This window comes from Archocentrus centrarchus, chromosome 4, assembly GCF_007364275.1.
Source record: "Archocentrus centrarchus isolate MPI-CPG fArcCen1 chromosome 4, fArcCen1, whole genome shotgun sequence".
Lineage (NCBI taxonomy): Eukaryota > Metazoa > Chordata > Actinopteri > Cichliformes > Cichlidae > Archocentrus > Archocentrus centrarchus.
In genome coordinates, this window is record NC_044349.1 from 13,846,213 (window position 1) to 13,871,978 (window position 25,766).

Below are 25,766 nucleotides of genomic sequence, written 5' to 3' on the forward strand. Positions count from 1 at the left end.
GGACAGATGAAACCAGGGTGATATGTATGTGAACAACGGGAAAAGAAAAGTATGGAGAAGCAGAGAAACAGGCTCATGATCTGAAGCAAACCACGGCGGAGGCAATGTTATGAGTGTGAATTGTGAAGTGTGCAATGCTGCAGAACTGATCAGAGCTTCACAAATGGATCCAAAGCAAACTGCAAAAAGCAAAGAGTTTCTCAAGGTAAAGAAATGGATATACTTCAGTGGCCAAGTCATCTGAGCCAAACGTAATAGAGCAGTTATTAAATACAAAACTGAATGCAGACAGACCCACAAACAAGCAGCAATACCTGTGCCTGTACTGCAGCCACCTAGCAGAGCATCTGAAGGGAGTAAACAGCATTAGATGATGTGGGTTCATGACTTCAATCTTTAACTACAAAGGATTTTCAAACATTAAAAATTTTTAAAAAGTTACATTTAAAATTATTAGTTTGTCCAGTTCATTTTGAGCCTCTGAAAATGGGAGACCGTATATAAAAATGGCTGAAATTCCTTAAGTTAATGCAAAATTGCCTTGAATTAAAGCTGAAAATCTTATGGACCCAGCTGTAGTTCAATATGCTGTGCAATAATGAGGTCAGGTGTATAACATGCATGTTCACTGTACATGTTAATGCTCTGCACCAATCACATTAATAATCCTGGAATACAGAATATGCAGTATAATAGTCTGAAAGCCTGAGATTTTGAACTTTCACTTTAATAAAAGCTGTCATTAAGATACGAATAAGATCCATCATTTTTGTGACCGACTCGACTTGATAATTAGAGATGATATAGAGCCATTAAATTAATAACTGAATTCTTCACTGTATTACAAATGTGGATGAGCATTATAAATTCTATATATTTAAAGCATCATCACAGACAGTTTTCGACATTCTGGTTATCTAAAAGTCGACAACAAAATGAGAAAAATGGAAAAAGAAAACTTTAATCCTTTTAATAATTGCAGTGATACTTATAATACACACACATATATACACAAAGATGTTTCAGTTTAGTGTATAAAGCTCTCAGACTGTTTAGGCATTTTAAATCCAAACGTTGGCACAAGTCAATTAAGTGTAATATTTACAGCACAATTACATGTACAAGTACAGGAAAGTTTGGCAGGGCCCGAGGGTGAACATAATCCAAACAGGTTCATCTCAAGAGAGAACACAGTACACAGAAATGAGCACTACATGACATTCAGAGTGAAAGCCTGAGAAAGTTGGATTTCCACACGCACACTTTGGTTGTTGACAAAATGCACCAACAGGTCAAGTTTTGTTACACTGCCGACAGCATTATAAAAAAAGAAACCGGAAACAAGGTCTTTCCTTTTCCTTTAAAGAACCTGGATACACGTTTCTAAAATCCAGTCAAGTACAAAGTGGAAAATTGTACAGAGAAAACATAGAAACTGTGTTCATAAGGCAGAAGTACTTTTCCAGGGATGTAAATACTGAGATGTAACATACCTGAGAGTCAAGGCTCAGCAGGTTTTATCCCCCATCTAATGTATATAAGTATACATTTAAACTGTGCTAGCAGTTAAAAGGTGTATGTTAATGTAAACCAAGACAGCACTCTGCACGTTGATACACCAAAACACACAATAATCAGTTCATCATCTTAAATATCGGGCCATTACTGAAATAGCACTGGCAGCTTGTCTACAGCGGTGTGAAAAAGTGAAGTGAAAAGCAGCTGCCGTGTGTCAGTGTCTGCACTGGATCTGCTGTGCATTCAGAATCTTTCAGACAAAACGCTGAATCTAATGCCCACGTGTTACGCACACGTACTGGAAGCAGAACTCGGTGTTACAGGCGACAGTGGATAAAGCTGCTACTCAGCTGACAGAAAAGGTACCTTTGATTCAACTGTAAGAGTTTCTCAAATCCAGTGTAGACAGGACATCATCTCAAAGCTAACAGAAAAACAGCCCCAAAAGCTAATTTTCTTCTAGATAATAGAGAACATAGTAAGAGGATAACAAGTAGCAATGAATGAGAGAAATGCTTTATCATGACTGATGTGTCTGTGCATAAAGAGATATTAATATAAATGCTTCATACAGGTTACTCTTTCAGACAATGATGCATTTCATTTAAGAATTGCCTTAAAACCTTTACACACTCATTTGTTATCAGCACTGCAGATTCCTTACAGAAGCGCAAATCTGAGTGCTTACACAGCATGCTTTCCACTACGTTGAAGTGTTACTGCTGTAATTTACTGTGATTGCTTTGTTAAGTGTTAAGCCAGCTGTTTGTAAACTTCAGCAGCTGTTACTCTATCAGTTATTATAAGATATTCCTATAATGTCTCATTATTATATAAACTGGAACGCAAATTTTGTTATATGTTACATATAATGACAATAAAGTCTTCTTGAATCTTCTTCTTATTTGTTGCAGGTGTAGAAGATGTTTCATGTTTCCTAAGCTTGTGGTTAAAGCTCATGAATAAGTTCTGATACAACACTATCACAATCACTGTCTCTGGAGCTTGAAAAAAAAAAGGGTGACTGCACTGCTTTTTGTTTAAAAAAAAAAAAAAGTCCAGTCGCCCTTTTTTTCAAGCTCCAGAGACTACTGTGACCTGGATGACTGAGAACCTACACAGACATCAAATCACCCCATTACCTTTTGAATTCAAGCGTAATCTCTATCATGTTGGTATATTTATGTGTAGACCTAAATCTATCATTTCATTCCTAATGCTGATTCCAAATAGTGCTGGAAAACTGCTCTGTGATTCTGCACTATTATACAGCAGAAAGCACTGCTGGCTGGATGAAAAACTGTTTCCTGTTTTTGCCTGAGGATGGTGTGACAGGGGAGGTCAAGTTACCAACATCAAACAGGTATCAGTTTGTAAGCCTCAGATCGGAGTCGACCCTTTTGTGTTTGGACTCTGCTGTGCTGAGCTGCACACGCACTACATATTACATAACATACGGTTTAAAATTCAACTTTAAGTATGAACTAACCTTTTTTTTTACACGCTCCTGTGATCAGTTCTGATTTGTTTATGATCTAATTAATGGAAAATTGACCAAGTAGAGAAAAGAGAAGCAGACATCTGAGCTTGGTGGATATTACAAACAACGCGTGAAGACTGCACATCATATCTACATTTCAGAGAGCTCCTGCGTGCATCAGGAAGAAACAGAGAAAAGGGCGTGGTCCTGTCCTCAACTCATCTGCTCCAGGTAGGCAGAGAGCAGGAGCCTCGGAGGCAGGAACTCTTCTTGTTTGTTCACCACTTCAGTCTGACGTAAGCCGTTGTAGTCTCTGCCTGGAGGTTCAACAACCAAGAAACAGACTTTGATGACTGTGATGTGACAAACAAACTAAACTGGCTTTGTAGGTGCAAGCAGGATGGGTAAATAGGATTATGTAAGAGAGCAGCATATATAATTAATAAAGCTCCGCATGTTCTGTGCTTAAGTCTATACATTTTTAATGATAAGAACAGATGGTGCATGCCATTATGTTTTTTGTAAAAATAAATTCAGTTTTTTTCCTTCTTGGTTTTTTACTTGTGAAGAAGCTGTTCAAAACCCACCGACTGGATGTTTACTTTACATCTCTGGGCAAATTATATATGAAAGAATACATTTCTGCACACAAAGACACTAAATTTAAACTAGACATACTAGTTTAAATATTTGTAACTGTAACACTCCCAACAACCAGGAAATGCACAGTTTATATCCCCGTCTGTTCAGACATATGAATGTAGTGAAGACTGAAGGAATTTAACAGCTTGACACTAAAGACTTAGTATGACCAAATCTGAACACTAGTCTCCTCCTCTGTTTTTGATTTTTGGTGTTTAGTACCAATGTCAGAAACATGTTATCGGCTTTGAATCTACATGAAGGCTTGTGCCACACACGTTCCCTTGTGGTGTTCAAGACAGCAAATTCACAAACAGGAGGGCTGGACGGACCTACCACTTGAAAATCCAATGAATCTGGCCAGCTGTTACGAGGTCAGAAGCATAAAATGAGCATCTGACACCAAGACAGGATTCCTCAACATATTATAGGTAGAAAGCGCTGTGCATCGGACATATTAGTTCACAGTCACAGTAGTGAAAACAGTGGTTGGAGACCATGACACACACAAAATTACTGTGCATTGAACTTTGGGATATAATAGTCTTTAAATGGCTGCTTTGACTACAGAGACCACTCACAGTGGGCTGCCATCTTCCAAGTGTCTTTGGTGCATCAAGATGATGAGAAAACAGCAATATGATGGAGTCAGTCTGGTATCAGTCTGTGACTGAATAGGGTCAAGTGGATTGCATGAAACCTGTTTGCGATAATACGGCGATTAACTGGGACAAATCATAAAGCTGTTGTCATCTACATGCACAGAAATTTACATTAACTACTTATATTCAGAGTCCAGCCAGAGCCGTAGATCTGAAACTGAAATTCAGAACTTCCTGCAGGACGGTGATTTAACTGCAACATGACAGACGCTCTGCAATCTTACTTTTACATGGTAATATAACCAGTTAGCAACCTGTTGAGTCGAGTCCCCTATTGCAAAGAGACACAGTGCAGACAAGTTAAGCTTATTGGCACAGACTGATCCAGACTGCTAACACGTTGCAATTAATCTGTTTGCATTTATAAATTAGATGGCAATTGTTTGGAGACACGTTGTGGACCACCAGTCGACTTGTGCAACTGCCTTGTTATTCAAAGTGGTCACTGCAACTACTTGCAATTGGTGGCTGAATGCAAAAGAATTCAGTGTGGGTGTCAGATTAACTCTCTGGGTTAAGAAGGTGACCCATATGCTGTAAGGCTAATGCAGAGCCATGGACACCCCCCCCCCGCCCCCCCGTCTTCCTGGACTAAAAAAAAGCCCATAAGTATAATAGTACATATTATTTCCACTCACTTGCAGAGACGAGGTCCATATACTGGCAGATGGCGTGAAGCAGCAGCCTCTCAAAGCTGATTGACAAACACAAACAGAAACATGACAAATATTAACAATCCACTCGATTCAAACTGAGTAAACTTGTGTAGTGACCTAATTTCCCCACACAGATCAACAACGTCAGACTGTATATTTAACAAAGCATAAGCTATTTTCTCAAATTCTATTTTTGTGGTGTTCAGTTCCTGTTGCTATAGTGGCAGATGATAAAGACTTCATGTAATCTAATACAGCAGGTTTTCCAGGTTAAGCTCAGCTGTCAGCCTACATGTTTGTGAAGGGCTAAGGACATAGAAGTGAGTCAGAAACAGAGACTTCATAAGAGAAAGACTCTGCTCAAACTACGTTTTGTTGGGATCAGATACATAAAGTCAGCAGTGTAAAGCTGGAAATGTTAAATGCTTTTAATGTAATACCTTTATACCCTTTTTTGTGAACTGCACAATTAAAATTGTTGATTTTTATTTGGTACTCATTGTGTTATAACCTTCATTGACAGTTTAAATTCAACCCCATTTCCAATGCACATCCAATGAGAGAACTCTCACTGGCTTCACTAGTTGTAAATTGCTCACAATTTTATGTGACAAATGACATGTTCAGTGGCACCAAGCCGACAGGCAGTTAAGTTACAGTACAGAGTGCTACAACTTCCCACAGGTCTGACTGTACTCTCTGCAATCCATTTTATCTGTTATCAAAGTCCAGCCTATAAAAGACTGAATCCAAAGCTTTTGAAGACACACAAATATGCCGACTTAAAGGTGAGGGTTCCTACCTGCTGCTGAGGTTGGTTGTGTAAACTGAGTGAGGTTGAGCACTGAAGAAGCTCAGAAGGTTTTCCTCCAGAATTTCCAGCTTTCCCTGAGAGAAGAAGAAACCGCATATCTCACAAACAATTCTGGTTTGTGTTTTGGAAAAATGCTAAACTTCAGCAGGCAATCTCAGGGAGTCCTTCCTGCTCTCATGGAATAATTGGGAACGACTTATGATTTCAAATTTTCTTCAGTGTCTCATTGACCACATTTAGACTACAGGAGGCTTGAGCTAATGGATCTCTAAATGCCTCTGCTGGACAATCAGATGAATATTTCCTTTTTCACAAATTTTAAACATTTAATAATAAAAAAGTATGAAAAAAAATTAGCAGCTTAATCAATAAGGAAATAGCTGTTTGTGCAGCACAAAGCCAGAAGCAGACAAGTCAATTATGAGTAGGAATAAAATACTTCTCCGATGATAAAGAGGTAAGTAGAGTCAATATGACTTATCGCTTCATGACTGCTAGTCAAAACTCCTTAAAAAAAATAAATAAAAAAAATTGGCAGAAAACTAGCAAGAGATGAACTTACTGTACAGATAAAGACTTCCACCATGTATATAAAACTCCAGACATGCAATTGACGCAATCGCTGGCCAAACAGTGAGAGAAGATACTCACCATGGGGATTTGTTTTCGCCTCAGAGTCGCTCGCAACCTGCGATCGATTCTCTGGAAGCAGTCCTGAGCAGTGAAGGCAGGATTTACTGCGGAGAGAGAAGACAAAGTCAAACAAACAAGTTTGATTTAAAAGTTCACAAGGTGAGATGCTCACCATTCCTCTGGTCTTCGAGGAGCTGGTTGTTGTTTTTCTTCTTGGATCCCTCCTGCTCCAGGAGAGAGAGCAGCCTCTCCTGCTCCTCACCGGAGCAATTCATGAAGTCATTCCATGGCTAAAACGAGACAATAAATGACATTAGTCAGTGTGAAAACTAATGTCCCTGATCTTTGTAGGAGGTCTTCAAAACCCTGTGGCCTGTCAGACCCCACACAGGCCAAACCTCGCAGTTTACATTTCTTTGAAAACACAAACGGTTTTTAAAGTAGATTCTTGAGGATCAACACCAACACTAAACTTCCCGTGGGACCTCTCAACTAAATATTTGCATATGCAGTACATAAAATTTAAGAACATGGCGCCTTGAAAATATAAATCTTTTCCTAAACTGTTTGGAGTTCCCAACAAATGTCAAGGATGGCAGATGTGTACCTCTATGTAGTTTCCATTGGCGCAGACTTCAGAGAAGATGGATGGGATGGCCGGGTTACTGCAAACTTCCAGATCATCTTTGGAGCACTCATCCTTCTCAAGGAGGTTAGCAAGAAAGCGGGCTAATTTTCAAAGGAGGACAGCAGAGAGATGTATGAACAAACCAGTGACTGATTTATCACTCTGAAGTGTTTATCACTGAACATAAACTTGTAATGTAAATGTGTTTTTCATCCTTGAAGGCATCATTTGCAATTTCAACACAAAACTCAAACCAGTAACGTCAGAATAAATTGAACAAACATGGCCCAGCCTCAAAAGTCCTTATACAACAGTTTTATCTTGCAGGCAGAGACGCTTCCCGAAGCATCCTTTAAATGCTTTCCCAGCATTGCTCCGCCTGCGGTCACTGACAGCATCTTATAAATCAGATTACATGAAATGAAAGCTTACTGTTCTCCTGTCGGCGGAGGCTCTTCTTGCCTTTGGCCCTGGGAGTGAGGTCAGAGTTGCGGATGGCTTGGTTGATATAGAACTGCTTCTTTTTGGTTGGCGACACTCGCTTGGCAGGAGAGCTGTGCAATGAGGTGCATTTACGCTCCTCTATCAGGCTGGGAAAACAGAGGACAGAAGAATTTCCAGCTTTCAATCTCAAAATCTGATTCATTTGACTTGTTGTTGAGGGGATCAAGCTAACCCACTTTTCCTCAAGCTGCTCTGTATACACCACCGAGCCACTTGAATAGGTATACCAGTTCAACTGCTCATTTATGGAAATTTCTAGTCAGCAAATTACACAGCAGCAACTCAATGCATTTAGACATGTAGACATGGTCACGACAACTGCTGAAGTTCAAACAGAACATCAGAATGGGGAAGAATGGTGATTTAAGTGACTTCTAATGTGGCATGGTGGTTGGTGCCACTCAGAGTGGTCTGAGTATTTCAGAAACTGCTGATCTACTGGGAACTTCCCCACACAACCATCTCTAGGGTTTACAGAGAATGGACTAAAAAGGAAAAATATCCACTGAGTAGCAGTTCTCTTGGTAAAAATGTCTTGTTAATGCCAGAGAAGAATGGCCAGACTGCTTCTGAGCTGATAGGAAAGCAACAGTAACTCAAACAACCACTCGCTACAGCCAAGGCATGCAGAAGAACAGGAAACTGAGACTACAATTTTGGAAGGGTTCACGAAAACTGAACAACAAAAGACTGGAAAACTGTTGCTGGACCGATGATTCTCAATTTCTGATGCAACATTTGAATGAAAGAATGGATCTTTCCTGCCTTGTATCAATGGCTCAGGCTGGTGGTGGTATAATGGCATTACACTTTGAGCCCTTCAGTATCAGATGAGCATCGTTTAAACACCACAGGCAACCTGAGTATTGTTGCTGACCATGTCTATACTATTATGATCACAGCAGCATAACACACCATGTGACACAAAACTCAATCTCAAACTAGTTTCTTGAATGTGACAATAAATTCATTGTACTCAAATGGCCTCCACAGTCACCAAATCTCAGTCCAACAGAGCACCTTTGGGATGTGATGGAACTGGAGATTCTCATCATGGATGTGCAGCTGACAAATCTGCATCAACTGTGTGATGCCATCATGTCAATATGGACCAAAATCTGAGGAACTAATCCAGCTCCTTGTTGAATCAAAGCCAGGAAGAATTAAAGCAGCTGAGGACAAAAGGGGGCCCTTTTCACAGTAGATATGATAAGTAATAGCAGGATAAACACACATATAACCAATGAATTATTTAGTCCGTTACAGCCTTTCCTGCACAACCCTGGTACAGCTGCATAATAATAACAATTTTACCCTGAAATAACACGTGAAGATAGTGAAAAGGTCTATTTGAAAACGTGTATTTACGCTGATGGACGTCATTTAGCCCTATTTTCCATTACTTTCATTTTATACTCATCCATGCTGTCATTTGGAAGTCAGCAGCAGCATTAGCATCGAGCGCTGGTAATTACAACGATCACCTTGTTGATGAATAAGATGAATGCACATACCTGCCATTCATCCTAATAAAGCCTATTAGAACTGAAACTACGCCTATGACAGGTACAGCTCATTAGCTAGCTGGCGATTTTTCCTCCTCCGGTATCTGTGTAACTGGGTCAGAACAGCATCATCCTACAGCAGCTTCAGATGTAGGTCAGTGGGTGTCGTGTGAGGACCGCCTCTGCTGCTTGGTCTTCTGCCTGTGATACCATTTTTAGCCTGAGCTCTGCAGGTTATTAGCAACACAACATGATGTAATCTGTGCCTGGGTTAGTTAGCTTTGACCAAACCCTCCCCCTTTGGTGTCCAAATCTTACGTTAGTAAGTAAGATACGTCAAGTTTGTCGCCTCAAAATACGTTTCGCAGCTGCTTTAAAAAGATATATTAGCTGTTCTGCTGCGTGCTTTGATTTGCGGCGTTAAGCAGAAGCTAGGAAATCGCTTCTCACCTTCTCATGTAAAGACTCCACCTGAGGAAGGCTAGTTGGACGCTAATAGGCTAACAAGGACAAGTGTCCTTTAACACTTAAATAACCCAAACAAACTACAGAGTTTGATGAGGTTTTATGCGCAGGCAACCTTGCAGGATTTCAGCCGAACTAAAACCGGCTACAACCCCTGAAAACAAAGCTAGGTGTTTACGTTAACGTGGGTTATCTTTCCGGCTAATCGCTAACCAGTGAGCTAACGTAACAGAGTCGTAATTATTACTCACATATAATCCTGCTCCTCATTGTTATTTGTCAGAACGACCATCTTATTCCAGCAAAAATAAGCAGAAAGACACCACTATCGGTATTTTTACGGAGCGAGTAAAAAAATGAAATAAAATAAAAACAACTGATACCAAACATAAAAAAGTTAAAAACGAGCAGAGGTGAGCAGCTATCTGCTGGCTGCTAGCTAGATAGTGGGTTGAACGAAAATAGCTTCAACAAAGAGAGGAAAACACCGAGAGCACTCACTCTGACTACTCTTACATGCTTAATGTTGAAGAAAAAAAAAAGATCCTTTTTTTGGTAACGTTTAAATTACGTTTGGAGGAAAGCCCCTTGAGAAAAGTAATACTTCAGATTTAATGATAAACAACGCAAAAAACAACACTAGAAAACATATTTTGGAACATTTACTGGACCATATGGAAACTTGTTTCTGTTCCTAAGTTAACATTTCGGGTTAGTGTCTCAAAATACATAGACCATAGACCATTAATTTCTTTGGAAACATTTTATTAGGGCCCGAGCACGAACTGTGCGAAGGCCCTATTGTAATTGCTTCGTTTATTATTATTTTTTTTTTTTTTTTTTTTTTTTTTTTTTTTTTTTTTTTTATTATTATTATTCAGGCAAATGAATTGGCTTTTTGGGGGCTTTATCATATTCAAAAACTCATGAAACTTGGCACATGCGTCACACCTGGTGAAAATTTAAGTATTTTAATGGGCTCGGGCAAGGGCGCGCCCAAATGGCTCGCTAGCGCCCCCTAAACTGGAGCCCCACCGCTGTGTTTCACGTACATGAATGAAACTTCATACACATGTATATCATGTCCAGGCGCACAAAAAATCCTCTTGGAGCCATGCCCTAAACCCAACAGGAAGTCCGCCATTTTGAATTAATTATGCAAATTTGGCGATTTGCAGCCCTCACACTTTTTCTAATAACTCAGAGGTTTTAGACGTTATCATCTTCATATTTGGTTTGTCTAACCTACACCCCCAGGGGAATCTAAATCTTGAAAATGGTGAGTTTTTGCCAAGGGGGAGGGGTCCTTATGCCCCTTTGAACTTTGATCATTCGCCATGAAATTTTGATTGCCTCTCATTCATACCTACATGATCCAATGTGCATCAAACTTCTCCAGTAGGATGAGGGTGCCCCCCTGAACACATACATATGACAATATTTAATATCAGTCGCAGCGCCACCTAGTGGGAACAGGAAATGTCATATTTTACACTTGGAGGTCCAGCTCCAAGGTGGTTTAGCAGAACCATCTCAAATTTCACCTGGAAAGCCTTAAGAAGTTGGACTTACTGTGTTTTCAAAACTGTGAGTTTTTGACAAAAGGGCGTGACCCTTATGGGACGGCAAAGTTCGATGATTCGCCATGAACACAAAAATGGCTGTAACTCCAAGCCAACTTGCCCAATCTGGCTCAAACTTCTGTGGTGTGATAAGCATGCTGCCCTGAACACACTCATATGCATAAAGTCCATAAACGTTAGAGCGCCGCCTAGTGGCAGCTCGGAATATCTTAAAATAGCAAGTTTTTTGAGTAGCCCCGGAGCTACGTTTTATCTACATGTATGAAAATGTACAGGCTCATGTAACATCCTAAGACGTACAAAAAAGTCTCTTGGACCCATACCCCAAACCCTACAGGAAGTCGGCCATCTTCAATTGAAGGTGTCAATTTTTGCGATTTCCACGCCTGCTATTTGAACGAACTTGTCCTAGGGCATTTGACCCAGTGAGACCAAATTTGCTCCACATCATCTACACAAGTAGCCCATCAAATATTGTGGAAATCTTTACAAAATATTAAATGGCCTTATCACACCAGGCCATTGAAGTTGGCCTTCGTTTTTCTCCCTCACCACCAAAATTGTTTGTGCACTTGTTCGCACATGCTTTGTCTGATCAGGCTGAAAATTTAATCACTCATGTACACACCCAGGCTGAATCCATAACTACAGATTCAAGACTGTAGGCGCAATAGCGCCCCCTACAGAAGCAAATGAAAATTTGTATGACGTCCACATAATTAGTTTTGCTCTGAAATGCATGAAACTATCTTTCACCATTCCTTACGAAATCCTCATCAATTTGATAAGCCTCCTGCCCTGAACACATTGATATGCATAAAGTCCATAAATGTTACAGCGCCACCTACTGGCAGCTTGAAATATCATAAAATAGCATGTTTTTTAGCTAGCCCCAGAGCTACATTATATCTATAGCTCTGAAATTCTGCACACTCATGTAACATCCTAAGACGTACAAAAAAGTCTCTTGGAGCCATACTGGAAACCCTACAGGAAGTCCAGCATCTTCAATTGAAAGTGTCAATTTTTGTCAATTTTTGCCATTTTCAGGCCTGCTATTTGAATGAACTCCTCCTAGGGCATTTCAGCCAGTGAGACCAAATTGGCTCCAGATCATCTAGACAAACAGCCCATCAAATATTGTGGAAATCTTGACAAAATATTAAATGGTGTTGTCACACCAGGCCATTGAAGTTGGCTTTCATTTTTCTCAATGGCGACCAAAATTGTTTGGCCACGTGTTCGTACATGCTTTGCCCGATCTGCCTGAAAATGTAATCACTCATGTACACAGCCACTCTGAACCCATAACTATGGATTCAAGGCTATACGTAGCTGCAAGAGCGCCCCCTACAGAAGCAAATGAAATTTTGTATAGCATCCACAAACTTAGTTTCTCGGAAATGTATGAAAATGTGTTTCAACATTCTTGACATCATCCTGATCAAAACAGTCTATCAGACCCATGCCCTATTTTGCATGCTGGAGCCGTGACCCCACCCCCAAATATTCCATTGCGTCTATGCCGAGAGCAAAAGATATCTTTTCCTATAAAAGAATTCAACTTTCTACAGACCTTCTGTACACCATCACGATCACAAGACCTCCGAGTGCGGCACGGGTCGACGAGCGCCACGGGTCGACGCGCAGGGAGTGCGAGGGCCCGATATCACCGCTTGCGGTTTTAATTTTTTGTTTGTTTCAGTATGGTGTAGAAATGAGTAGAAAGTAGCATTGTTCACTGAGTGTCTGGGTAAAAACTGAAGCATGAATTTCAACCCAAAGGTTAGAATTTGTATATGATGAGTTAATAAATATTTTGACATACTAACCTGAAATATTTAATTACGGGTAGAAGCAAGCTTCCATATCATCTGACCCAATAAATGCCAAATTAGATACTTAGCGACCAAGTTCTCAAAATATCAACTCACTTCTGAGTAAATTGAAATTTTGAGATAACCTAAAATTTTGACTTTTGCATGGCATTTAAAAAAAATTTTTTTTTTCCTTCAGGGGAGAAGAAACAACATGAACAACAAAAAACAAACCAAAAACATGTCAGGTAGAGGTAAGTCTAAATTTTGGGCAATCATCTCAAAATTTCAACTTACAATCTTGAAATTTTGACTTACTCAGAAGTAAGCTGAAATTTTGAGATACCTAACTCAAAATTTTGAGTTATGGAGTGAAAATTTTGCGATACAAAACCTGAAATTTTGACTTACAGATGACATTTTCCCACCAGTGGCAGAAACAACAACAACAAAAAACAAACAAACAAGCAAATAAAAAACCCTCCAAAAAAAAACAACAACAAAAAGCGAAGTAGAGTTAAGTCAAAATTTTGAGTTAGCCAGTTAGGTATCTTAAAAATCCAACTTACGTCTGACTAAATAATTTGACTTTTTCCCCGGTGCTTTCATAAGCTGGCATACACTCACACCTCATACAATATCTCAAAAAGGCTCATTTCTAAGATAAGGTTTATTTAAAACTAACATACAGCCACAACCTTAGTGGGATATCTGGCTGATAGACGATCTTTGGTCCACCTCCAGCAAACAAGAATTCCTTTCATATTTTCTGTAAGCACATCCATCAGCTGTAAAAACCCTCCGTGTTGGAGTGGTTTGAGCTCAACATTTGATTCAGGTTGATTTCTTCCCACTCATGTCGAGTCACCCGACAGCAGGTTTAATAAGCCAGCCATAGAGTCCTTGAATTGTTCTCTGTGTTTCTCACTGCTGCTGGAGAGAAAGGAGCTCAGTCTGATAGATATGAAAGGGAAGCTGTTTATGTAATTATTATTATTATGTAAGTTTTCTGGAATATGTCTGAATAATATCATAGGCGATTCTCAAAAGTGGTTTTATGTACATTTTTGAGTTGAGCTGGGGAAAGAGAAGATGGGGATAGTAAAAGTAGAAAAAGAACCCATTTACCAGGATGAGAACTGTAAAGCTGAAGGAGAGGATTAAGAAGATCACATCGAACAGCAGGTCCACTACAGATGAGGATGGAGCTACATGTGAAATATCAGGGGACACAATGAGGCTTTGTGTCAACTTAATGCCTGTTTTGAGCTCAGCTAAAGAACCCGAGGAGGAGAAAGAGGAGGAAGAAGAAAATAACACCTGCATGAGTCAAACGGGAACAGAAAACAGCAGTGGAGAGCCATCTGGCAGCAAAGCACTGGAACCGAAACACAATGTAAGTGACCCTCATTTAGGATAAACCTCAGAGAGAACAACAAAAACAAAACTCTCGTTGACCTCGGTTTCTGCTGCCACCTGTAAGTGACCCAAAATCATCTCCTGAGTGGTGTGATCAGACTAAAGGATGTCTCACGCTTCTGCCTGTCATCACTGTACATCAGCACGCAACAAACAGCGCTGCAAAGCTTGGAATAAATGGCTGCAGGGGCAGCGGAGTGGAGCAGTTCCAGCACAGGTGTCAAGCAGCAGGCCCTGGATAGACAATCCCCTGTTCTCCAAGAGTTCGTTTTAGAACTATTTGCTAATAGATCTTCTTACTATTAAATCATACTAGTGTGTCATGTCCTTGCTGGAAGTGTATCAGACATTAAAGAGGCAGTCTACAGAAACTGGCTCAAGTGCAGGGATGTGTGTGTGTGTGTGTGTGTGTGTGTGTGTGTGTGTGTGGGGGGGGGGGGGGGGGGGGGGGGGCACCTCTTAGTCTGCAGGGATCTCAGTTTGTATCTCAGCTTGAGCATGGAGACAACAGAAAAACAACATGTGAGGAGTAAACAGTCTCCAAAGGAGTGAATGAAGACTCAAAAAACACCTGCAAAAATGTTTCGGTCACATTCTTATCACACAAAAGTGTAACGTAAAAATGCATGCTTCAGCTCTGGTCTTATGATAGGATAAAATATACACTGCTCAAAAAAAATAATAATAAAGGGAGAACTTGATCATCACAATATCAGAGCAAGTCAGTAAAACCTCCGGGATATCACTCTGTCTGTTTAGGAAGTATAAACCACTGTCAAGCCTGGAGGAGTAACAACATAACCCGCCAAAAAGGGAATGATTTTTCAGGTCAGGTCCTCATGCCATCCTCATGGAGTCGCTTTTGTTTGCACCGCAGCAGGACACATGGATTCACAGTGGCTTTTCCTTTCTAGCTGGACACATTGGTATCCCTGAAGTTTAACATATATACTGTGATGATCGAGTGTACCCTTAACTTTCATTTAGTATACTTTATTTACCCCCCAAAATTTGGGAAATGTTTTGGAAATTCCATTAAGTTGAATCACTTGTATCCAGTGTAGGAAAGGTAGGTCGTACCACAGTCAATAAATACTGTATATATTTATATTCATTTGGCTATAACCAAAATGATAGGCATAAACTTTGCTATGATGAAAATGTGTGGATTATTTCTTAAATAAATGGAATTGACCTGCTTATGAGCAGTAAGTTATCCACAGGGGCTACTGACATTCAGTCTCACATTGCAAATACACATGTAAAATCTTGTTTTTAAACTTAAACATATTTAGGGTTAAAATTGCAAACTGAACAAATATTATCGCAGCACCAACAAGTGAGTTTACTGATCATTCATGTTTATACATGTAAATAACTGCATCAAATGATGACTTCAGTGTGAAGTAGAAAAAATTGGGCTCTGCATTTTTTTCCCCTCTGAACAGACGACCTGTAAAAGAAACAACTTGTGGCTGCAGGGCAAACAGACAGATGAGTCTCCCTCCGCTTCATCCTGCACCCAAACCCACGCTCATCTTCTTCAGCATGATGAAGAGAAGCCACCTGATCGCCAACATGCTGCAGTGAGTCGCCAAAGAACCACGCGCGCAGTGTGTTAAAAACGTACCGCAGGTCAAATACAATTATTTTATTTCAAAACATACACAACAGACATTTTTTAAAGCTATAATACTTTCATGATATAACATATCTGATGCACAGATAAATGAATGTTCAAATAGAGCAATATATTCAGTACTACAGACATTAATTCCAAAATCAGGAATCCAGCTTCATTGGATCAGGTTGGAGCTCCTTGATTTCAGCTGTTTTCAGTTCCATCGCCACAAGTGTACAAAATCAAGCACCTAACCATGCAGTCTGCCTTTTCACAAACATTTCTTATAGAATGGGTCGTTCTAAAGAGCTCACTGAATTTCAGCGTGGTACTGCAACAGGATGCTGCCTTTGCAACAAGTCAGCTTGTGAAATTTCTTCCCTCCCAGATGTTCCACAATCAGCTGTAAGTGGTATTATTTCACGGTGGAAGTGTTTAGGAACCACAGCGACTCACCCACATAAAGTTACAGAGAGGGCTTGCTGAGCGCTAAGGTGCATAAAAATCCCCAACGTGCCGCTGACTCAATAACTGCGGCGCTCCAAACTTCCTCTGGCGTTAACATCAGCATGAAAACTGTCAGCCAGGAACTTCATGGCATGGGTTTCCATGGCTGAGCAGCTGTAATGTGTAGGTGCCCCAGTACGTTTATCCATATAATGTAAGTGTCCCAACCACTCGCCCATTAAAAAGGTGCATTTTGGAATGAAATCCTCCTGATACTTCATGTTTGTCTCATGCCTACAGTTACCATAGTAACAATCTTTTATATATGTAACAGTGCATTACAATACAGTAACATTCAGCAGCCAGCATGTCACTTGTTAGAAAGACACAAATAAATAGTTCATAATAAAAACAGCTGCTTACTAAAGGCAGTGCTTTTGTCTCATTGATTGCTCAGTTTCATTAAACATTATTTGTTTGATTGAATGTGGAATTTTTTTTTTTTTAGCATATTTTACTTGAATTTAACATGCAGCTTAAACAAGCTACAGGGACACCTCTGTGTCTGGAGCTTTTCTGATAGTTTTACTGGTTTAGTTTTTCACAAGGTTTCCAGATCTTTTAAGGAAAAGTAAACAAAATAAACAAAAGCAAAAATTGGATAAATAAAAAAACTTTCTGCTAAAAGATATAATAAAGTTTGTATTTACAAAACAATAAGAGGTAAATTCTCATAAGAGATATTGTGTATATTGTACTGAAACAAACCCCCAAATGCTGTCTGACCTATAAAATCACCTTAATTTATCTTTTCAAAGAGCTTTTTGTAAAATAAAGTTGAGGTTATAGTAGGTCTAATGATTGAATCCTGAGGTACACTGCTTAGTGGTTTAACACTGAGCTGTGTATAATATTGTTTTTATAATTTCTTTTCAGGACAAATATATCACTGATGAGTGATAACATTGATACAGAAAGAGAAAACACAATGTAAGACTTATTAACCCACATAAAGGGTTAAGAACTACAGACGCGAGAAGAACGGAACAAGGCACTGAAGACATTACCACTTCAGAACTCTCTTTTTACTCAGATAGTAACATTTGAGTCCATCTGTCCACTGTTCACGTCTTACTGATGGATTTTAAAGTGCTTGTTTGCTTCATGTCCCTGTGAACACTGTGCAGCATTCAAATGACAATATAGAGCGTATAAAAAAAGCTTTTGTTTGTCTATGGTCCACTCATGTAGCGCCGGTCCACTTCATAGTGTACTCTCCTCTGAGTTGCCGCCGACTATAAAGAGTGCAGAGGGATCTTTGCTGAAGCTCTCGGCTTTGCGTTTGGACCCACGAGATTTGCTGTGTCCTCTCTGAACACCACCATCACTGCTGTCAGATTCAATGTTGGCTCTGCAGCTCACTTTAGCTGGCTCCTGGGCCTGTTCCTGTGGCTGCGCAGAGCCAGATTTGCCATTGCTAGATTTTGCTTTTTTCGTCTTACCCACTTTTGAATTGCCGTCAGATGATTTCCCAGGCAGCTGTGGAGTTTTGCTTGACTGAGGAGGTGTGATTGGTGGTTTGACAGTGGGACGATTACCTTTGGTGGGTAAGTTTGGTTGTGCTGTCCCGTTGCCGATGACCACATCTGTGAGACAGTCGTCATCAGTCTGATCCTTAGCAAAGTTGACAAACACCTACAAAAGTTAAGGAGCTTTAGTGTCACAGGGATTTATTCTTTCATAAATTTCACTGTTATTAAGGTAATGACAGTCACCATCTTTCACAGTCTTATCTCAACACATCTTAGCATACATGCTAATGTATCCAGTAGACGCATGGACATGGCATCCATGGTGGCATATAGCTGTTTTTTTTAGGATAACTAAGCTAACTAGTTTCAAACTACAATTCAAACATTTGAATTCAAACAATTGCTCAGAAGTAACATGACAACTAAACTGGAACATTTACAGTAGATTATTTGCTAACTCCTCAATAAAAACCCTTCTTTAACATTTTCAAGTAAACTAAAACTTAAAAGGAATGTGGGTCAAGGCAGTAGTTTTCAAACTTTTTGTGCCCAAAAAGCAAGACAAAATTTCAGGACACAGCTGTGTTCAGATCAGCAGAGAAAAGCCTTTGTGTTACCTGGAATTACGTCATTGACAATTTTGACTGTATTATCAGAGGAAGGTGCTCTTGAGCATGGCATCAACATTTTTTTGCTTTGCAATAAGCTCCACTAGCTTATAATTCTCATCAGCTCATCCAGCCCCTAATCACACACTTTCACACAATGAAACAAACATTCCTGCTGCCTACATTACAGACCCTGTGCTCTTTTTCGCAATAGATGAAGTCTGGTTTCCAAATGCCTTGTTATAGTTACTTGGGACTATATAGCATCAGTTGACTCCCCCCAGTAAATGGTGCCCTTAGGCTGAAGGCCACTGACAGCCCTGATCCAGCTGAAGCATAAAATTCAACATGCATTCTGAATTTTTTTTAACTTTAGTTCTGTGTGGAGTTTTACCTCCTCATAAATATTAGTCTCTGTTCCTTTGTGTACAGTTACAATAATATTGTTTGCGTGACTTAAAATGCCAACAAACCTGGAGTTGACTGAAGGCACACAATGTTTGGGATGTGATGGGTTAGCATTGTTAACACTTCACCCCTTTATTGACCCATGTTGTTCATGTAGCTTGTGTGCTATATGAGAATATATGCTCACTCCTCTTCAGTAGCCTGCTGTGACCGATATCTGTACCATGATGTGTTGTGGGTGTAAACAGGACGTGGCATGTCATTCATCTCCATGCTGTCAACTGGAAACCCACTTTAACACCTGGTTATAACTGTCAGTTTTATCACAACATTTAAAATTACTGAACCAAACATTTTATACCATGGAGGACCAAACTGCTTAGTAGAAATATTTATGTTTAAGAACTGTTTATTGTGGTTTTGGAAACAAAAGCAACTACTGAATGTAAATCAGTAAGACTAGTAAACTTAAAAATGCAGGTCACTACCCTTTATGCAAAAATACTCACTTGTTAACACACAATCGAGGTTTGAAACCTTCATCTCAGCTACATCACAACCCTCACCTGGTCCAGTGTGGTCTGTGAAACGGAGAAGTCGACGATGCCCAGCTCCTCGTAGTTGTTTGCCAGCACTTCGAACATACGAGCCAGGTAGCAGGCGTGTGAAGGCAGCTGGTACTGCAGCACATTCTGGTGCCGCTCCTTCAGCTCAATGCTGGGAAAACATTCCTTCATGTAGGTGCTGACAGGACACGAGTCGGGATCCGATTTAGTGTCTGCCAAACGCAGGATGATGGTGTATCCATCACCAAACCTCAAAGACAGGAAGGAACAAAACACATGATTCACAACTGTTACATGAGATCAATTTAATAGAATGAGAAATAAGCTATGCTGGCAGTTCTCCCATGAAGCACTGACCACTTCCCCATCACTGTCGTGTTTCACTTCCCATGCATTTACTATATACGTATATGTGTGTTTGTGTGTGTGTCTCATATATATATATATATATATATATATATATATATATATATATATATATATATATATATATATATATTAGGGGTGGGACTCGATTAAAAAAATTAATCTAATTAATTAGGAGCTTTGTAATGAATTAATGAAATTAATCGCATTTTAATCACATTTAAATATTTAACATGATAAATATAAATTTAAGTTTGGTTGACGAATGAATCAATATACAAAAGCTTAAACTTCAAAATTTTGTTTATTTTCCCACCAGTCTACTACACAGTAGACTGGTGGGAAAATAACATTAATGTCTCACTTGTTATAGTTGGAAATTAATCATTCTCTCAGCTGTATTCCTTGATGCTGAAATGTGTCATGCTTGTTTTAACAGCTTATTTTGAATTAAAGACTTAAATTAAACCACAAAAAGGAGAAAAAGTTCGTTCTCCGTTTAACCAGCTGCTTTTACACAGCTGTGCTTCGCACTCACGGTTGCTGGCGACACGAGCTACGCAGAGGTGAGGGCAGGCGACGCTGATATGAAGGCTAGACCGTCCAATTTCACAGCCGCTCACCTCCGGCCTTTGCGGTCTTCGTGGGCTGCAAAGGACCGTGGGCCGGGTCCTTCGAAGGATGCGGCCCCTGAATTTTTGACATCGTGAGTCGATATAATCTCTATGCCTGGAACTCGTGCACTGAGAAACGTTCCACGGTGCAAAGTGCGATTAAAATGCGTTAAAATTTTTAATTCGTTATTTTCCCTGTAATTAATTAATCGAAATTAACGCGTTAAAGTCCCACCCCTAATATATATATATAGCATGTCATTAATTTTGTCACACATATGCACCTGCTTGAATACTTGAAATTACTTTGTGTAGTTACAACTAAAGTAAGTGGCCCCATATCACAGCACACCATGCTACACACCCATACCATCTATCGAGGTGAAACGATACTTATGTTCTGACTTGTAGCTGGAACATCAGCATCATTTTTAATAATTTTTAACCTGCCTTCATCACCTTGTCTCTCCACTCTCTTCTCACTCCCATCAGCCATTGCACATGGTGGCTCACCCTTAGTCTGGCTTTCTCTGAAGTTTTTCCCTCCTCACTGATGCCAAATGCTTGTGTGCAATGGTTGGGTTTCTCTCTACAATACTATGAGGTGTAAACTTACTATGTAAAGTGCTGTGATATGACATCTGCTTAATATGTTTTACTCTGTAATGTTGAAATTTTTTCACATTCTAATCCAAAAGTTCTGATATCTTTCTTTTTTTGGGGGGGGGGGTATAGTTTATAATTTTTACCTTACCTGTTCTTAAGGTGCTGGACAGATCCAAGACACCGAAACCTGCCGTTGACCATGATGGCCATCCTGGTGCACAGCGCTTCACATTCCTCCATGCTGAAAATACAAACACATAGTACCGTATTTTCCGGAGTATAAGTCGCACTTTTTTTCATAGTTTGGCTGGGGGTGCGACCTATACTCCGGAGCGACGTATATGTGACATTTACAACACATGAACCAAAATACTCCAGCCACTTGACATCTCCGTGAACTGCAGCTTTAAGGCAGTCTTGCGTAACCTGTGGGCGCAGTGGATGGAGAGCACAGCTTAACGGCAACTGGGAGAATGCGCCACCCAACTTTCCTGGAAGTCATTGGATGGATCAAGAAAACATGGGCTTCAGTGACAACCAAACCATCCTGTTGGGATTCAGAAAGGCTGGAATAATTGGAACTGCAGCTGACGACGAGTCTGACTAACTCGACACAGAAGAGGAAGCGGCGCTTCGTCTATGGAGTGTACGGAATTGTTTAGAAGTGACACCGAGGATGAAGAATTCAATGGATTGATGGTTTGGTTAACTTGTTAGTATGTTCTTTATGCTATGGTTATCTGAATAACTTAATGTTACGTTAACATACCGAACACGTGTTTGTTGTGCGTCATGTAGCTGAATGTGCTACGTTAGCATAACGTAGGCGTAACTGTGTTCGTCCTGTTCTTTAATCCATTATTATTTTAAATTGCCGTTCAAGATGGAATTTCTGCTCTGGGTCTCGGATTCTATCAAACCCCCCCCCCCCCCCCCCAAAAAAAGTGCGACTTATAGTCCAGTGCGACCTATATATGTTTTTTTCTTCTTTATTATGCATTTTTTGGCTGGTGCAACCTATACTCCGGAGCGACGTATAGTCCGAAAAATACGGTAAATACATAATACAACGATGAACACTTACATAAAAGAAACCTTAAGGTGTAAATACAGCAGTAGAGGATTTCATAATGTTTGTGTTTTAATGGTTTTAGTGCGCCAATATTGGAATAGCGAGTTGTGTATTTTTGTCTTGGCCACAGGAGCCTTGTATTCTATTACAATCAGCCCATCTCAGAAATGTAAATGATAATTTAGTGTTCTGCTAAATTACCATATTTTTTAAAGAATGTTTTCAAGCCTTTTAGCCATTATTATGACAGAATAGTTAAGAATTGACAGGAAACCTGGAAGGAGACATACAGAGCAAATTTGAACCAGGGCCTCTGCAACAGCCTTATGACATGTGGTTCACCTGCTCAACACAGGAAGCTAAACCAGCACCCCTAAAGCACCAGATTATCTGGGTTCTCTCTCTAAAATTTCAGGGTCTTTACCTTACAGTACAAAGCTCCTTGAAACAACTATCATTGTGAACTAAAGAAAGCTGAACTGAACTGAATCGTACCTGTGTGAGGTGAGTACTACTGCTCTTCCCTCTTTGGTGACACTGAGGATGCAGTTCCACAGAAATCTTTTGGCTTTTGGGTCCATTCCAGTAGTAGGCTCATCCTGACGAAAGGGGGGGTGGGGGGGTGTATAAAGGAAATAAAGTAAGATGAAAGTTAAGTAATATTTTATGGAAAGTCACTCAGTAATAATAGCATCACATTTTCTATCAAGAATCAAGCTGAAGCCTCACCAGGAATATAACAGGTGGAGACCCGATGAGGGAGATGGCTGTGGAGAGTTTCCTCTTGTTGCCCCCGCTGTAGCCTCCAGCCTCCTGGTCTGCATACTGAGTCAACCCCAGCTTCTTCACTCCCCACTGTGCCACCTACAGTACAGCAAACAAACTGCACAACTGAGACAAAATCACTGAGTGGAGCTAATCTTGATAGTTTAGCAGATGATTAAACCCACATCTTTACAATGACACCTTAAGACTGGCAAATTCCAACATCACACATTAAAGGGTAAATTAAACATACCGGTATATATATATATATATATATATATATATATATATATATATATATATATATATATATATATATATAAAATAAAATAAAACCACCTCTTCAGCATATCTCTCTTGACAAACTGTAGTTTGCAAATTTAAGTTACCTTGGAGACAAACTCCTCTGGGACCCCCCGCAGGCGGGCGTACAGCTCCAGATGTTCCCGACCTGTGAGCAGGTCACTGATGGCGTCAAACTGTGGACAGTAACCCATCAGCTGGTGGACTCGCTCCATTTCTGTCAACACACTGTGAACAGATAAACAGTTCTATGGTGTCTGTGGTTTGGTATCTTTGTAGGGGCTGAAGTCACTGCAGCTGACATGCTTTGTACCTGTGCTGGCTGAGGAAAGCCTCTCCATGTGTGACGGGTGTATCTCCAGTCAGCATGCGAAATGTAGAAGTCTTCCCTGCTCCATTCACCCCAAGCAATCCAAAACACTGGATGGCAGAGACATAACAGAATGCTACAAATATCTCTATATATACACCGATGGAGTCAACACCAGTTATTTAGTCACAATGTGACAGCTGCTATTAGCAGTCTACCTTCACAGTCACTGGTGCATTTGTCGTGTAGATCGCTCACCTCACTGCGAGGAATTCCGAGGCAAAGACGATCTACTGCTGGTTTTCTGCCGGCTTTATAAACCTGAACAACAAAAAGCTCCTTTGTTACACTGCCAACATGAAATTCACAATGATGCAGATGCTGTATGCAGTTAGTGTGGGATCACTAGGAGGAGGCTAGCTCATCAACGTGACTGAGTATATCTGAGAATATGTTAAGTTTACATTAAAATAAACTTTCCTCTACAAGAAGTCTGCTGAATGAAAACATTTAGTGTTATTTAGGTGACAATGACATAAAAAATTTCAGATTTGACTTTTTGCATGCAGGTTGTACCTTGCTCAGGTCTACCATGGTGAGGATGTCTGATTGAGCTTTGCCACTTTTGACCCTCTCTCTCTCCCTGGCAACATCCTCATCCTCTGGACCAAGAGGAGGCAACTCAGGTTTGGCCCACCATGGCCTAAACAGAGCGACATCACAAACTATGACCTTTGTCACATTTCTATGAGGACACATATTTTTATTTGCTTTTAGAATTTTTATCCATTAATCTGACACAGAGGCAATAACCATAGCAAAAAATAACAGTACTCAGGGCTTAACCTTCTACAGGACATCCAAGTGAAGAAAATGCAACCATAGCCTACAAGAGAAACTAGAGAGTACAGAAGGTTAAAGAGAGATATTTTTACCTGAAGCGAATGAAGAATTTGTACTGAAGGAGTATGGTAAAGATGAAGAAAAAAACACCTTCAACTGCCATTGCGAAAAGGTTCTTCCCTACAAAGTCCCACTGAAGTGGGTCCAGGGTGTGTTTGGTACCTGCAGGAGAGGCATTCATTACATGCATATATATTTATATACATTTAGTATATGTGTTTGCCACATATATGGAAACAAGATGCAATAATCTTCTTAACAGCATCTCTTTTGAGGCGGATGAATAGATACCCAGTCTCTGGAAGGCGTCCACCATGGCCTGGTTTTTGGCCATGTCGATAAGCCCTCGTCCCAAGCAGAAATGAGGAAAGATTAAAAACACCTTCTTCAGGATTCTGTTCACCTCGTTCAGATGCTGGAAAGACAAAATCACCCACATATGACAAATTAGTTAAAGGAGCCTTAAACAAAATAAGGTTATTATTGTAGAGAAGAATTCAAGGATTTTGTAACATTTCCTTAATAAAAAAAATCAAAACCAGAGGCTTAGAAACACTGAATTGAATCACTGACTGATAAGGTTGGTGTTTCTGCTGTGTATAACTGTATAGTTACTGTTAGTTACACATACTTATGTCCTATGTCTTACTTCTATTTCTATAACACAGGTGAAGAAATAATCAAATTTCATGTCTGTGAAAAATCTGTACCTCATCTACAAATAGCTCCAGGACGAAGGTGGCGATGCTGCCATTGATTCCAATGAAGAGGTTGATGGAGGTCAAGAACACATAAGCTGTGCTTGGGACGGTGAACACAAAGGATGCTGGGTACATTAGAGGGGTTATGGACCACCTAAAAAGTACAATAAGGTTATCTGATAATTAAGCCAGACAAATCTGTGACAATATGGAGAAAGATCAGTGGAGTCTGCTCAAACGGACCCATAGAACAGAAGAAGCAGGACAAGAGCAGGCAGGTTGGTCTCAGAGACGTATGACTGCTGCTGGAAACTGATGAAGATCAGCACTACCATGATAGCCGGAACGGTGTAGTTTACCTGAGAACAGAGAAAAAAAGAAAATGATTCTGTTGTTTTATCTAAGCCAGAATTTTACCTAGTTATTAATTATGTGTTACAGTTGAGAACCAGCACAGTCCTTAGTGGAGCAGTAAATGATTAAACTTAATATAGACTTTATCAAAGTAAATGAGGTAAAATCAAATCATATTTTCTGATTTATATTGATGCATAATTTAGTTTCAGCTTGAGTGGCTGACTGAATAAGAACAATTAACGTCTCCTATCTCTTGCTGTA

The 25,766-nt window shown here is 40.0% G+C and overlaps 2 protein-coding genes across 2 annotated transcripts in view; both read right to left on the reverse strand.

The window, feature by feature from the left end:
* Nucleotides 1-941: 941 nt before the first annotated feature.
* Nucleotides 942-9,963, reverse strand: r3hdm4 (R3H domain containing 4). Its single transcript, XM_030728060.1, has 9 exons — nt 9,759-9,963; nt 7,466-7,623; nt 7,013-7,134; nt 6,578-6,695; nt 6,424-6,509; nt 5,761-5,846; nt 4,941-4,996; nt 2,617-3,315; nt 942-2,516 (listed from the first exon to the last, which is right to left on the reverse strand). The coding sequence occupies exons 1-8, from the start codon at nt 9,797-9,799 to the stop codon at nt 3,212-3,214; spliced, it is 771 nt and encodes a 256-aa protein (XP_030583920.1). The 5' UTR covers nt 9,800-9,963; the 3' UTR covers nt 942-2,516; nt 2,617-3,211.
* Nucleotides 9,964-15,962: 5,999 nt separating this feature from the next.
* The window catches only part of abca7 (ATP-binding cassette, sub-family A (ABC1), member 7), a 33,995-nt gene continuing 24,191 nt past the window's right edge, over nt 15,963-25,766 (reverse strand). Inside the window, exons 38-50 of the mRNA XM_030726610.1 lie at nt 25,392-25,507; nt 25,158-25,302; nt 24,739-24,862; nt 24,480-24,609; nt 24,121-24,247; nt 23,803-23,865; nt 23,548-23,654; nt 23,321-23,462; nt 22,896-23,030; nt 22,662-22,765; nt 21,243-21,335; nt 19,509-19,758; nt 15,963-18,089 (exon numbers count right to left, since the gene is read on the reverse strand). Of these exons, the coding sequence (XP_030582470.1) occupies nt 17,658-18,089; nt 19,509-19,758; nt 21,243-21,335; nt 22,662-22,765; nt 22,896-23,030; nt 23,321-23,462; nt 23,548-23,654; nt 23,803-23,865; nt 24,121-24,247; nt 24,480-24,609; nt 24,739-24,862; nt 25,158-25,302; nt 25,392-25,507 (1,968 nt within the window). The 3' untranslated portion in view covers nt 15,963-17,657. The remainder of the gene's footprint in view (nt 18,090-19,508; nt 19,759-21,242; nt 21,336-22,661; nt 22,766-22,895; nt 23,031-23,320; nt 23,463-23,547; nt 23,655-23,802; nt 23,866-24,120; nt 24,248-24,479; nt 24,610-24,738; nt 24,863-25,157; nt 25,303-25,391; nt 25,508-25,766) is intronic.

Bases quoted from the DNA above. Each gene is read 5' to 3' on its own strand.
- r3hdm4 (XM_030728060.1), bottom strand. From the start codon at position 9,799: ATGGTCGTTCTGACAAATAACAATGAGGAGCAGGATTATAT. The intron at 6,510-6,577 runs GTGAGCATCTCA...CTCTCTCCGCAG, and splicing joins CCTCGAAGACCAGAGGAATG to TAAATCCTGCCTTCACTGCT. The intron at 5,847-6,423 runs GTGAGTATCTTC...TTCTTCTCTCAG, and splicing joins GGCGAAAACAAATCCCCATG to GGAAAGCTGGAAATTCTGGA.